Here is a 15,383-nt window from a genome sequence, read left to right as displayed (position 1 = left end):
TCTTCACTTGGCACTTGTCTTTGAAGAACTCAACTAGATATCCTTTGTCACAAAATTGACTTGTACTCAACAAGTTGAATTTTAGACCTTCAACAAAGGATATATCTTCGATTTTCAAACCATTTCGAAAAATTGTACCAATTCCTTTTGTTATGCCGTATCGTTCATTTCCACCGAATACGACTTTTGGTCCTTCGATATTTTTAAGATTCACAAGACTAGATTTATTTCCAGTCATGTGTCTAGAACATCCACTATCGAAGTACCAAACTTCCTGCAAACAAATTAAACGTTTTTAGGTACCTAACTTGATTTGGGTCCTTGAGTGTTAGTCATTTTTGGTACCCAAATCCACCTTGTACTCACTGATCTAAGTTTAGGTGATTGGTAACCATTAAACACATTATAATCATATTTAATTTTTGAAAACATTTTTTGTGCCGGTTTTTGAAAATTTACTCGATTTTTTGGCACGTGGGAAGAAGATTGTTTGGGCCTATGATATGCATTAAATCTGGACTTAGTCCATGGTTTAATATAACCAACCCAATCTTGTTTTGAGGGATAAAATCTCCCTGCCTCAATTCTTGGATTCCTTCCCATTTTCCTATGAGGGCTTTGTGCACTAGACTCATTGGTGTATTTCCATTTAGGAACAAACTTTTGCCTTTTTGTATGCTGTTTAGGTGAAATAATATTTCTTTGGGGTTTTGGCCTAACAGTATTAATTTTGACATTCGTTTGATAACCAACTCCTTGTCTCACTGTGCTTTCTTGACCTTTTACAAATTTTACTACTTGGACTTTATTACTTAAAGTAGTAGTAGAATTGGCCAAGTTCTTGGAGGCTTGAGAGCACGATGGATCATAACCGAGTCCGGTTTTATCACTTGAGGGTTTTTGCATATTTACCATTTTGTCCATTATTTTGGATGAATGTGTAAATGTTGCTATAACCTCTCTAAGGTTGTGTTCTCTCACTTCCCTTGATTTACACTCTTCTTGAAGACAAATAATTTTATCTTTCAAGTCTTTCACTTCAAGTAGAGCATTTTGCAATTTCTCATTTATTTGATCTTTTTCGAGAATCAAAAGACAATTGCGCTCTTTGAGTTGAGAGTGAGTGTCCATTACGGTTTGACATTCTTCCATTAAGTGAAAGAAGGACTCTCTAGAAAATGAAGAATTGACAGAATCATAAGAGTGAGATGTTACCTCATTTTCTTCATTTCCATTTGCCATAAGACACATGTCCTTTGCTGCGTTCCACGATTTCCCTTGTGGATTTTTCTTGTAGTTGCTTCTCTTCATGAATTTCCTAAATTTTTTGACAAAGAGAGCAAATTGATCCTTAGGCAATAATTCAACATTTTGTACTGACCTTGAGGTTGATGGTTGCTCGGCTATAAGTGCGTTGTTCTTTTCTTCATGATCTTCCTCTAATCTTGATTTCATCTCGAATTCATAAGCTTTTAAATCACTAAAGAGCTTATCGGTCGATAGGGTTTTTAAATCCCTATGATCTCTCATGGCCGTGACTTTCATGTCCCATGTAGATGGTAGACCACGTAGAATTTTGAGTGAGATTTCTTTTTGATTAATATCTTTTCCAAGATCATTAATCTCTCCTAAGATTTTGGCAAACCTTGTTTCCATGTCGGTGATATTTTCGTCGTTTAGCATTTTGAAATCCTCGAATTTCTTTAATGCTATAGTGAGCTTATTATCCTTTTCTTGCTTGTCTCCTTCACCAATTTGAATGAGTGTTTCCCAAACTTCCTTCGCGGATTGACACTTTCGAACTTTTGGAAATATCGTGTCATCGATAGATTTAAACAAAATATCCTTGGCAATATTGTCCAAGTTATTTCTTGTTCTATCTTCACGAGACCATTCCGCTTTTGGTTTTGGAATGTATTGTGGAGTGTCACTTGTTTGTACGGATGAGGTGTTGACTTGCAAAATCTCAATAGGACCACTTGTAACCACTTCTCACATTTCATCATGTAATGCGGATAAATGTACCTGCATGCGAATTTTCCAATCATCAAATTTCTCTAAGCAAAATAATAAGTTTTGGGCAAGAGCCATATCTCTTTTCATCATCTTGATTATTCGAGATTTGTCTAGCAGTCAAGATTGACTCAAATAGACAACCGATCTGATACCAATTGTTGGTCCCGATAGGGTGGTGAAAGTCTAGAGGGGGGGGGGGGTGAATAGACTTTCAAGCTTTTTCGAAATAAATAACTCTTTGATAACTTCAACTCTAAGTAACAAGTAAATAGAGTAAGTTTAAACTGCACAGCGGAATAAGTAGTATGTAAAGAGTTATGCCCAATCAATAATTTAAATACGCATGAAAGATAGGTACAGATGATATTTAAAGTGACAGAGATATCTTGAATATATAAAGGAGATGGTTCACTCAATATGTAATAACAATATTCAAGAATGTAAATAAATATCGTATCACGTCGACCGTGTAGCGAATGTTACATGCAACACGTCAAACTTGCTTAGAAAGATTCAATATTTAAGCTCGAGAAGTTTGAGTCTCATGCATAGGTGAAAACATGCTAAACCCAAAAGATTAAGATAAACTGTGAATAGTAAACGGGTTAGTCGGATAAGATAGATAGATAGAGCAAATTATGTAAGTGCGGTATGTAAATGAGAGAGGCAATTTAAAGTGGTTCGGAAGTGGCGTAATCTTCCTAGTCCACTTTTCTCCTTTCGCGTCTAGGAGAAATTCACTATTTTCTACACACAGTTACAATAGTGAATAAGCGCTACACAAGCACTTCTTCCGGATGTTTTGCACACAGCTACACCCAACTCCAAGTGTCTCGCACACAGCTACACTTAACTCCGAGTATTTCGCACACAGCTATACTCAACGCCAACTAAGTGTCTTGCACACAACTACACTTAGCAACTACGCGTATTTTGCACACAGCTACACTCACTAGAGTATTTTGCACACAGCTATACTCTTTTTACAATTACAAATACAAAGGTAATTGTATCTCTCTCCAACTAGATTTCTGAGACTATTCAGACCAAGTCTCTAAGAATATTTGAGCACTTGCACTTTTAAATTTCCGTGTGTATTGCACTTCTATCTCGTGTCTATCTTGTGCACCTTTTCTTTTTTTCACCGCTTCTGTGTCTTCAAGTCTTCATGGCTTTTTATAGGCAATCAAATATATCCGTTAGAGTGAGATAATTTGATATTTGAAATTTGAATCTTCATAGCATGATATTGTTGACAATAGTAGGTCTTCAATTTTGATTTGATTGTCAACTTGCCTGACAAATAATATTTTATCACAACTTGATTTTCTAGTTGTTTCTTGAAATATTATTTTTCTTGTTATTTTGAATATCTAACGTATCTTTGAAATAAATTCATCTGATGGAATTTATTTCTAGGATAAGTTTTTATATTCATGTCTTCATAAATATTTTTCCGTTCTGATCAAATGTCTTTCAGGCAATTTTGGATTCTTGTAGCATGTGGGTAGACTTAGAATAAATTCCTTCGAATTTACCCAATTTCTGATCATCTTGCTTCTTTGCCACATTGTGCTCCTTTGACTTGAACATTGTGCTTTTCTGATTTGGTCACATTGTGCTCCTTTGGACACATCGTGCTTGTTCACATTGTGCTCCTTAGCACACATCATCGTGCTCTTTTGGTAGCATTGTGCTCCTTGGCACATTGTGCTTGTCCGAAAACTTGACTTGTAAAAATAAGTCCTTGGGGGGGAATCGATCTCGGGTGTGATCATTTTGAGTAAGGACATCTACCATTTCGTCGTTAGGCTCATCCGGTCATTCTTTGCAATGCCATTCCTTTATGCTTCTTTCTCGGATGAATACTCGTAGGACCAAAATTAATTTCTCAAATTAATTTTGTTCTTCCTATGGTAGATTCCTTTTGACTCGATATTCTGATTTATGATGCTTGTACTAAAAGACCTAAAAACACTAGTACAGAATAGAGCAAAGAAATTCTACTTTTAGCTACCCTTCTTTAAACAAGGATAGTGTATTATTTTTAAAAAAAGGGACGGTGGCATAATTGTAATTAAATGAATAAGAAACCGCTACCCTTTCTAAAAGAAGGGTGGTGGTTTAAAAAAAAAAAGACGGCAAGAGTTTCCGCTGCCCTTTCGCGTAGCAAAGGGCAGCGGAAACGATATTATAAAAAAAAAATAAAACTTAAATTAGAAAAACCTAACCCTCGTACAACGCGTTCTCTCCTCTCACCGCTCACATCTCACATCCAAGCTAGGCTTCTGCAAATCGATCTCACACCCTCGATCACCGCATCTCCGGCGAGGACACGGCCTCGACCACCGTCTCATCGTCGATTCACCGCCCCACGCCCTCATCCGCCGTCTCCACCGCCACAGGGTCGCCTGCTTGAAATTATTGGAGATAATGTTTCTATTAATTACATGCATGTCTTTACAACACATGACAGTGTTGATGCTGGGACCATTGAATTGGCATTGGATCCAAGGATTAACCGAACTGGGGATATATGGCACATATGTGTTGAGGTAGTAATAGTCATTGCTCTAACATTGCCTTCTTGTGATTTTGAAAGTGAGTAAACAGCTTTTATACTTGCTTCTGTGGCATGTTGGTAAGGTGATAATTTGCTCCAGGCTTCCATTACTTTCTTACAGCATAGTAATCATCTTTTGCCTATTTGAAATACATTTATTTATGTAGAAAAAAGAAGGGAACTAACGAAACAATGATATTGTGGTATGGCAATAAATAGAGTAACCATAAAAATTGCTACTAGTCTGTTAATTAATAGTTATCCTGATTTTCATGGAGACAAGCCTGTGCAGTACCCTGGAGTTCAGATCTAACTCAGAAGTCCGAGTGCACATCTGTATAAAATATGTTCAGCATCAAAATATGACAAGAAGAAATGAGTAGGATAGTGAATTTATTGTTTTGATTAGCTGCTGTTGGCAATGCTTCTTTCAGATTTGTTTATATAGTAATTTAAACTAATTCTAACAAAGGGGAGCAGTTGTGAGTTTCCTCTTTGAAATTGAAGAAATCTCTTGGAGTCTTGGGACCAAGTAAATTCTGTTATCGCCATTTTCCATTTTCAACTACTGCATGAAATATCAACATACTGTTAACAGCTTACATAAAGAATATCTGAGTAAAGTTTTTAGATTTCTCTATCTTTGGAAATGGGGATATATTCTTCTCAGACATACCTCTTTTATGTTATTGCCATTATTTTAAAGTCACCTTGCTTGTTATTCTGTATCTTCAATTAATTATATATGTTTATAATGCATACTCTTAAGCTTTTGTCATGCAGGATCTGCCTCGTAGTGGAGTACAGTATGGCTATTGCATTGATGGTCCTCGGAGTTGGAATAAGGGACATCGATTTGACAGCAGAAATGTTCTAATAGATCCCTATGCAAAGCTAATTGAAGGTTGTCGACTTTTTGGAGATGTCAGCAATAGGATGTGCACATTTTATGGAACTTATGATTTTGATAGTTTGCCTTTTGACTGGGGTGACAACTACAAGCTTCCAAATATTCTTGAGGTAGATTAAAATGAGTTTCTTGAGTGCTCTACTTCCACTTGCTAGCCTGCAGATATGAAGATAACTTTAGTTTCCTGTCAAATTACTTAGCTTAACATTAGATATTTAAGCTTTGCAAGATGCCTGAAAATTTTATTTGTGTAGCATTACATGCTCATGCATACTATGGCATTTGATTCTTTTTTTACGTTATATACGTTCAGTTTAACAGCACTTACTGATTCTTCAGATGCCGTGCTACATCTCATTGTCCTGCAATTTTTTTTTTTCCTGTTTGTAGAAAGATCTTGTAATATACGAGATGAATGTCCGTGCTTTTACAACCGGTGAATCAAGTGGCCTGGATCCAGACATAAGAGGGAGCTACCTTGGTGTGATTGAAAAGGTGATGACTGTGACTTTTAGTTTCACATAATTCACCACAATTGTATTGAACACAGTATTGTTCATCATTGGCATGTGAAGATTCCACATCTTTTAGAGCTTGGTATCAACGCAGTTGAGTTACTGCCTATTTTTGAGTTTGATGAATTGGAATTTCAAAGGAGGCCAAATCCACGAGACCATATGGTAAGATTTGATTGACCACCAATAGGCTCTTTTATCAATTAGTCTCTTCATTGCCTGTCATGACTCATGAGTAACTCTGCTTCTGTGTGGTATAATGCATGGGAAATTTGTATTTTGAAGATAAACACATGGGGTTATTCAACAATGAATTTCTTTGCTCCTATGAGTCGCTATGCAAGTGCTGGTGGGGGACCCGTTAATGCTTCTAGGGAGTTCAAAGAAATGGTCAAGGTTTTGCATGATGCGGGAATAGAGGTGTATTATTTGCTCTTGAATTTCTGTGGGATATAACTTGTTCTCTACAGTCAATGTGTATGCTGTGTTTTGTGATGCACTAACTTTTTCTCAACTTTATAGGTCATCTTAGATGTTGTCTACAACCATACAAATGAAGCTGGTGATGAGAATCCATACACAACATCATTTCGCGGCATTGACAACAAGGTGATGGCATAATCCAATGATATATCTAGGTTTTCATGGGATTAAATTACTGGTTCAGTTTTTCGTGCGTATGTTTCTTTCAATTCGTTTAGGAGGTTTAGAGGTATAATGTTATCTTTTATGACATTTTTATGCACAGCATTTTAGTAGGATACTTTTATAGGTATTTGGAACACTTTCAGAATTGCTTCAGACCATATAGATTATCAATACTGTCCAGAAAGTTATTGGTGACTCAATATTGGCACTAGATTGATAATGAAAAAGGGAAAACATTTCACATGTTCCTGCTATAAGCCTTTAGTTACAACTTACAATTGATGGTTACCATACACTTGTAAAAATAAAAAGAGATAATTAAGTATTATTATCTTATATTTGTTTGCATTGGTCATCCATGCCCATCAAATTCCAACGCGGAGTTAATTTAGTGCTCTTTTCACCTGTTATATTTACATCTATTCCTGCTTCTGCATCACCTAGAAGAAGAGGTCCTAACTCTTGTAGAAATTTGAAAAAGAAGAAAGCAAATGAACAAATTTCAGTTCAATTTGATGAGCGCAATAGGGCAATTGGACCATATTCGAAGAAGTTTGTGTCAATTACACCTTAGCTATCATTTGTTAGTTGCCTTCTTATGCTTCTTCTTCTGCTTAAAATGGTGAGCTTTGCCCAAATGGTTAGACATTAAATAAAAATGTCTAAGAGTAGTATTGCATATTAATTTATTTAAGTGCTTGATTTTTGAATTGTCAACAACAGTGTTTAAGAGTAGTATTGCATATTAATTTATTCTGCAAGTTGAAGGGAGGCCTTATTTTGTGGTGCTGGCTGGGAGGGATTGTGTATTGAAAGAAAAATGAGAGTGGGGTGTTGTGGAAATAAGAAGAAAGTTGAAAAAAGAAGAGAGAATGGGGAAGGTGAGGGTGATTTGCAGAGCTATATATGGGATCCTGGGGGCCTTGGGAAGCAATTGCAGGCTTCTTGTCCAGAATATGGAATAATATAGGTTGTGCAACTGTCATTTTTGCTTTCTATTATCCGTTGTGCTGTGTAAGAACTGTGAACTGAATTGGTGAAGGCAGTTTCAGCTGGTGTAACAGGTGGTCATAATCTGGCTTACCTCTTAAAGAGCTGAACTGTTTTATACCTGAGAGGGCAGTAGAGTTAAGAAGGTGCATGACTGTTTGCTTGTTTGCTTAGCTTATAATCCTTGCATATAGCATGCACATTGAGGTGGGGGTGCCCATCTATTTGAACTTAAGAAAGGGGAAAAGATTGAATTATTATTGTTCAAATTTAACTTTCTAATGTTGAATTATTATTATTGTTATTATTGTGATGCGATACATGTTTGATATTGTGACAAAATATTCAACTGTTGATAAATTAGATGAGGTAAGTGAATTTAAATAGAAGTATTTATAGTTCAATTATATTTTATTAATTAATATATTTAATAATTTGATTACTTAAATTATTTTGTAGGTATTTGAAAGCAATCCGTACTCTACCGATGAAATTGATGAGATTCGAGACTATTGGGCAAAGTACTTCTTGGAAGAGTGCATGTAATTAAATTGTTTTTTTTTTTGCTAGTTGGTTAATTAAAAGTTTTTAGGTAATGCATGTGTTAACTATATATATATATATTAGGATGTATTGTGAGAGTATTGTATGTGTTGAAAGTATTTGGATGGATTATGATAGTGTTGAAATTGTATTATTGATAATATTGTGTTAGGTTGATCGATGGGAGTATTGTTTTTATAATATTATGTTGATATATATTTAATTTGTGAATATAAATTTTTATAGGATTAAAAAAAAATTGGGAATTTTAAAAATAATAAATTATTTTTAAAATAAAAAAAACAAATCCGCTACCCTTTCTATGAAGAAAGAGTAGCGAATGAAGTAGTAACATAAGCACTAATCCGCTACCCTTCTATCAGAAGAAGGGCAGCGGATATTCTAGTAATCCGCTACCACTCAACAAGGGACGCGGAAACATATAGGGTTTCCGCGACCCTCGTATACGCTACCCTTGTACAAGGGTAGCGGATAGCCCTGTACAAAGGTAGCGGATTTACAAATCTGTACTAGTGAAACTAAGGGGATCTAAAGTGCATTTGGCTCATCAAAACTTACAAAAAATATTCCTATTTGTGAAGCAGATTTAAAACAACCTACTTCATGCTTAAGCCATTAAAGTAACCGATCGGGCCGCCGTATGCAAACGGTCGAGCAATCACCGATCGTATATACATTAATATTTCCCGTGCGCAGACGGTTAACAATTTACAAATATACAAGCGATAAACGATGGACAGGCCCACTCGCAGGTCTAAGCCCCCACTCCATCTACAATTACAAAGACTAATGCCTAAACAGGACGAGGTGCTCGGAGTTCCAAGTGCCCTCGATCTGCCTCCCGGTCGTTGTCTCCAATTGGTAGGTTCCCGGTCGCACGACGGCCGTGATGATATACGGACCTTCCCAATTTCGAGCTAGCTTTCCTCCTTTCAAAGGCTGACTTGCCTCCCGACGACGTAGAACGTAGTCTCCGACCTGAAAATACCGAGGGTTGACCCGAACATCCTTCGAACTCTTTACTCTCTTCTGATACTCGGTCATACGCCAAGCGGCTAGCTCTCTCTTTTCCTCGACCCCATCAAGATCCACGACCATGGAGTGTTCATTTTCCTCGGCATTGTAAGATCGCTCCTTATCGGTCGGGATCCATGCCTCGATCGGGAGTCGAGCCTCGGCCCCAAAGACTTGGGCGAATGGCGTCTCCAAAGTTACTTCCCTTGGGGTCGTGCGATAAGTCCAAAGAACATAAGGGAGCTCATCGGTCCAGCTATGACCGGCAGAGTGCAACTTCTTCTTAGACCTTCTAGAATTATCCGGTTAGCATTCTCGACCTGTCCATTCCCCTGGGGGTAAGCCACTGACGATCGAATGGAAGTTGTCCCGATCGTTGCAAGAAAGTTCTGAAAGTATTGGCTTACAAACTGTCGGCCGTTTTCGCTGATGAGATGAACGGGCACGCCGAACCGGGAAATGACATTGCGCTAAAGAAACCTAGCGCACTGTTGGGAAGTGATCGTGGCTAATGACTCGGCCTCGATCCACTTGGAGAAATAGTCGATGACGACAATGACGAACCGTCTCTGACCGGATAATTGCGGGAATGACCCCAAAATGTCCACCCCCACCTTGCAAAAGGAATTGCAGTCGTGACCGGCTGGTAGAAAGTGGCCGGTCGTCCAGGCGTCCGAGCAAATAATTGGCACGTTTCACACCCTCTTGCTAGCTTCTCACAATCTAGCTGAAGGGACAGCCAGTAATACCCAATCAGCATGATACGGCGAGCTAATGATCGGCCTCCTTGATGCGACGAGCAGATGCCAGAATGCAATTCCTTCATTACCAAGTCAGCTTCGAATGCAGTCAAACAACGCATGAGCAGGCCTCCATACGACCGCCTATACAGACGACCGTCTTGGACCTGAAACCTTGGAGCTCTGAGCTTGGCTTTCCGAGCACGCTGGGGGTCGTCTGGTAACCGACCGTGCTGGAGGTACTCCATCAGATCTATAATCTAAGTATCTTCTGCCGGTTGGATGGGTGCGACCGGCAGCCGGTGAATGCTGTGCCTCGGGATCACCAGAATCCAAGCAATTTTTGACATGTGTTCCAGGGCGTCTTGTGCCAACTTAGACAAGATGTCCGCATCAACATTGTCTAGTCGGGGAACATGTCGAATGGTGTACCCCCGGAACAAGGTGAGCTTCTCCATAGAAAGGTCCCGGTAAGCTTGTAATCGCTCACCATTTACTTCATAATCACCCAGGACCTGCCCGACCACAAGTGCAGAATCAGTCTGAGCCCGGATGTAATCAGCCCCCAAATCCCGAGCGCATTGTAGGCCGTTGAATAAGGCCTCATACTCGGCTTCATTATTGGTCGGATGGAACTGATACATCAGTGCAAAGTATATCTTGAAACCCTCCGGGCTCGTGACCACGACCCCTCTTCCTGCTCCTTTTTTGCTACTTGATTCGTCGGTGGCCAATGACCACCAAGCCGCCTCGGGGTGGTCGGTGCACTCGACCAAGAAGTCTGCCAACGCTTGACCCTTTATTGCCGGTCGTGGTCGGTACTCAATGGCATACTGAGTCAGCATGAGCGCCCACTTAACTAAGCGCCCTGAAGAAGAAGCGGTTCGGAGGACTAGTCCGATCGGCTGATCAATCAACACATGGATGGCTCTACCTTGAATATAAGGAGCCAGCTTCTTCACAACTATATATAGAGCATAGACCACCTTCTCTAACCGGGAGTACCGGAGCTCGGGACCATGGAGCGCGTGGCTTACATATTAAACCGGTCGCTGGATCCCCTCCGAATCGGTTCGGCACAAAATGGCACTTACTACCCGATCGGATACGGCGAGATAGACCTCTAGCCGCTCCCCAAGCTCGGGCTTCGACAGTATGATCGACGACATAAGATACTCCTTCAACTCGTCGAAAGCCGCTCGGCATTCATCGTCCCAGACGAATCCATTCACTCTGCGCAATACCTTGAAGAATGGTAAGGCGCGCTCGGCTAATTTGGAGAGGAAACAGCTCAAGGCTGCCAACCGACTGGTCAATTGTTGCACCTCCCGAACGATAGTGGGCGGCTGCATATTCAGAATAGCCTTGACCTTAGCCGGGTTGGGCTCGATCCCTCTTTTAGTCATCATATAGCCAAGAAACTTCCCCATTTGAACCGCAAATGTGCACTTGGTAGGGTTCAATCTCAGCTGGTACCTCCGCATAATCTGAAAATATTCCCGGAGGTCCGAGTGTGGTCGGCTCGGTCCCGACTCTTGACCAGCATATCGTCTATGTATGCTTCCATCGCTCAGCCCAAAAGATCTGCAAAGAGCATGTTGACCATCCTCTAATATGTAGCTCCCGCGTTGCGAAGGTCGAACGGCATCACTCGGTAACAGTACAGCCCATCCGGGGTCTCGAAGGCTGTCTTGCTCTCATCTTCATGGTGCATCATTATCTGGTGATAACCCTTAAAGGCATCCATGAAGCTCATGAGCTCGGTCCCGGCCGTCTCGTCGACCATTTGATGAATGCTCAGGAGTGGGTACGGGTCGAGCGGGCAGGCTTTGTTGAGGTCGGTAAAGTCTATGCACATCCTCCATGCTGGGGGTTTGGGAACTAGAACAATATTTGCCACCCACTCGGGATAGATAACCGGTCGGATGTGCTCGATCGCCGCCATCTTTTTGACCTCTTCTCTCACGAACTCTCGACGATCGGAAGATAAATTCCGCGTCTTCTGAACGACCGGCTTTGCCGCGGGATCTACGGCAAGTTTGTGGCAGATGACTGTACGGTCGATCCCGGGCATGTCCTTGGGCCCCCACGCAAAGATATTGGCAAATTCCCGAAGGATTGCCAGCACTTCTGATCGTAGCTCGGGGGTAAGGGCCCGACCTATTTTGATCTTCCTGTCTGGTCGGTCCTCGGACAGGGGAACTTCTTCAATCTCCTCGGAAGGTTCAGGTTGTTCCTTCTGATCACTGGTAGCTTCCTTCACGATCGTATTCACCCGGGAAGACGTGCCAGTATCATGCTTGTTGACGGCCTGGGTGTAACATTTCCTCCGGATTGGACGTCTCCGCAAACCACACCGACCCCGTTCGGGGTGGGGAATTTCATGCATAGATGGGGCATTGAAATTATCCCACCGATCTTCATTATAGCGGGTCGGCCTAAGATGATGTTGTGGACGCAGTGCAGATTTACCACAACAAACTCCAACTCGGTCTTAACAGATTTTGGTGGGGTGTCGATCTCGACCGGGAGTGTGATTTTTCCCTCGGGGCGAATGAGGGCCCCAGTGAATCTTGACAAGGGTACACCGACCGGAATCAGCTCGCTCTTGTCTAAATTAAGCTTTTCAAACACATCCAAATAAAAGACGTTAACACTGCTCCCCGTGTCCACCATGACTCTGTGGACATCAGTCCCGTTCACGTCAATCGTGACCACGAGGGCATCCAATCCGTGGTCATCGCTGTTAGGTTGATCCTCCAGGGTGAAGGTTATAGGCTCCATCTTTTGCCTTTTCCTGGTATCACGGGAGTCTACGATCACGACCGGGCAGTTCTCCCTTGGCCGGGAAGCGTCCTCCAAACCGCCAAAGATCACATGGATGGTCGATTTGGCTGCTGGTCGGCTGATAGATGGAGGGTCCGGGTCTCTGCGGTCTTGACCCGACCGATCTGAACGATATGAACGATCAGAGCGATCTGAACGGTGGTGAGAACGCCTGTGATCTCTCCGGTCGGTCTCCTTCTTTGTCTCTTCCCTTTTACCCACACACTTATTCAGCTTTCCCAGACTCAGCAAATCTTCCAATAGCTGCCTTAAGTATGTGCACTCCTCCGTGTCATGCCCGGCACAACGGTGATAAGCGCAATGCTTAGATTTATCCGGTACGTCTTGCCCGGGATGAGGGAGGCGAATAAGATTGCAGGACTGAGCGTACTGCATGGCTTCCGCTGCAGATCAGTTCAAAGCCGTAAACTCGCCAGGCCGAGTGCGGGGTCAGGGATGATCATCACCCGATCGAGGTTCCGCCCGACCGGTGGGTTTGCGGGATGAAGTCCCGACCTCCTGCGATCTGTTGACGGCATTCGCTTCTCCGGCGTTAGCACAATCCGTCACCCTTCGGAGGGCCTCTTCATACGTGGTTGGGGGATGGAGGATGAAGTCCTGATATAAATAGCCGGCCCGGAGGGAAATATGGAGCATATGGATGGCAGTAAGATCATCCATCGGTTCAACCTCCTGGACCGCGGCTTTCCACTTGACCAAGAATTCGGACAAGCTCTCCCCCTCCAGCTGCTTGGCTTTCTCCAAGTACATGTAGGGCTTTCTTACAATCTTGGAAGTAACAAACTTTCGCATGAACTTCATTGCCAAAATGGCAAAATCAGAGATGGAACCCGGCTGCAACGTTCGAAACCACTCCGCCGCTCGACCGGAAACCGTGGAGTAGAAAGCCCTACACATCACGGCGTTAGATACGCTCATCATCATCATGTTGCCGTAGTAGGCGTTGACATGGACCTCAGGGTCCGTACGGCTATCGTAACCTTTGTTGCCCGGGACTTGCAGATCGAGCGGGTAAGGCTGGGCCATTACCTCCGCCGTGAAGGGTGTCCTCAGTAATGAGGCTGATTAATTAACCGGGGGCCTCATTGCATGCTCGTTTCGAAACCGAGCGAATTCTGCCTGGAGGTCGTTGAGCAGTCCTCGGGTCTCGTTGAGCTCCATCGTCTGGGTCTGGGCCGGTTCCCGAGCACATCGTCGACGATGTGATTTCGACCCACTATGCGCAGACGAGCCCTCTTGGCTGGCTTCTCTCATCTGTAAATCTCCTGCGGTCCCAATCGTTGCCGCATGGCTGGGTGGAGCCGCTCGAACGCCACTTCCCGATTGGCTTGAACTTCGGGATCTTCCGCCGGGGCTTGCATCTCCGGCTGTACCTGCTGGGCCTGCCGTGGTACCTCCATGGCTTCGACATCCTGCGACCCCAACCTCGAACGAGCTGAGCGCCTAGCCTGGGAAGTGGGCTGAAGCTCCAGCTCGGTCGGGAGATTCGGGTAGATCGGAGGAGCGGATGCTAGAGCCGTGTGCACAGGCATATAAGGGGGATAACCGGTTGGTGGTGTATAGTACACCGGCTGACCGGGCTAGTATCCATATTGTGGAGGTGGGACCGGGTACGGATACTGCCCAGGGAAAGGAAACTACTGACCGGGAGGCAGATATCCCGGTTGAATGTAGCTGACCGGTTGCTGGGCGACCGGGTACTGTGCCGCCGGGTGTGGCGGTGATAGGTTGAGGTTGAGGTCTACAGTCTGACCTTGATACTGAGTGGGCTGATGGTCGGATGAGCTCGCTGCATCCGCTTGATCATTGCCTAGAGTGTGATACATGAATGGATACATTGTGAAAGAAAGAACCGGTGCTCGTCAAACGTTAGCTTTCGTGCACGGGTCCCCACAGACGGCGCCAAAATGATAGTATAAATTCCACGTAATGCGGTCAATGAAGTCAACATGATCAAAATAAAGCAAGTAAAGTCTTTATTGATCGAGTAAAGGACCTAATACAATCTAAAATGGCTATTCCGAGGGCCGACTGACTGCGGTCGAGATGCTCTGTAAATAGCCTATCGATCGTTTCAAAAGTCCCTTACACTGTTGCCGCCGTGGGTATTTATAGCCTCTAAGCCGGAGACACAGCTCCGGCCGGCCGGCATCTAACCCACGTAGCAACCACGTGTCTCCACCCCGCGAGCCCTGCCTGTCAGCGCGTAACGTTGCCACGTGCTTCTTCTCAACTCTCGCATTCAAGAACCATCGATCGGGTTTTGAAGACGTCGGTCGGGAGATGCACCGGTCGGGTCCAACCGGGTTCCTTTGGAGATATCCGACCTGTAAACCTGCATAAACAACAATAAAACACGTGGCATGTCGGTCGGGGTATTCCCTACCAAATATATAAAGAGATAGAGATGAACCGAAGTATTTTACATGGTGCATAGCGCATTAGACTTTTTAAATTAATCAAAACTTCATATTTATATTTATCTTTCAAGAGTGCACTCATAGGATCTCCTGATGATCAGGAAAGAAAGCGGAACTTGTTTCCGATGACGAGGCAGAAGACAAGGACAGAGAAAC

The 15,383-nt window shown here is 42.9% G+C and overlaps 1 protein-coding gene across 1 annotated transcript; it reads left to right on the top strand.

Annotated features, from left to right (window-relative positions):
- The first annotated feature begins 4,449 nt into the window (after positions 1 to 4,449).
- Positions 4,450 to 8,218, top strand: LOC109146966 (isoamylase 3, chloroplastic-like). The gene is made up of 7 exons (XM_019294616.1): positions 4,450 to 4,571; positions 5,363 to 5,599; positions 5,880 to 5,984; positions 6,065 to 6,169; positions 6,290 to 6,424; positions 6,527 to 6,613; positions 8,102 to 8,218. The coding sequence occupies exons 1-7, from the start codon at positions 4,467 to 4,469 to the stop codon at positions 8,186 to 8,188; spliced, it is 861 nt and encodes a 286-aa protein (XP_019150161.1). The 5' UTR covers positions 4,450 to 4,466; the 3' UTR covers positions 8,189 to 8,218.
- The last annotated feature ends 7,165 nt before the right edge of the window (positions 8,219 to 15,383 follow it).

Source organism: Ipomoea nil, unplaced genomic scaffold, assembly GCF_001879475.1.
Source record: "Ipomoea nil cultivar Tokyo-kokei standard unplaced genomic scaffold, Asagao_1.1 scaffold1956, whole genome shotgun sequence".
NCBI lineage: Eukaryota > Viridiplantae > Streptophyta > Magnoliopsida > Solanales > Convolvulaceae > Ipomoea > Ipomoea nil.
This window is presented reverse-complemented; position numbering and strand designations above follow the sequence as displayed.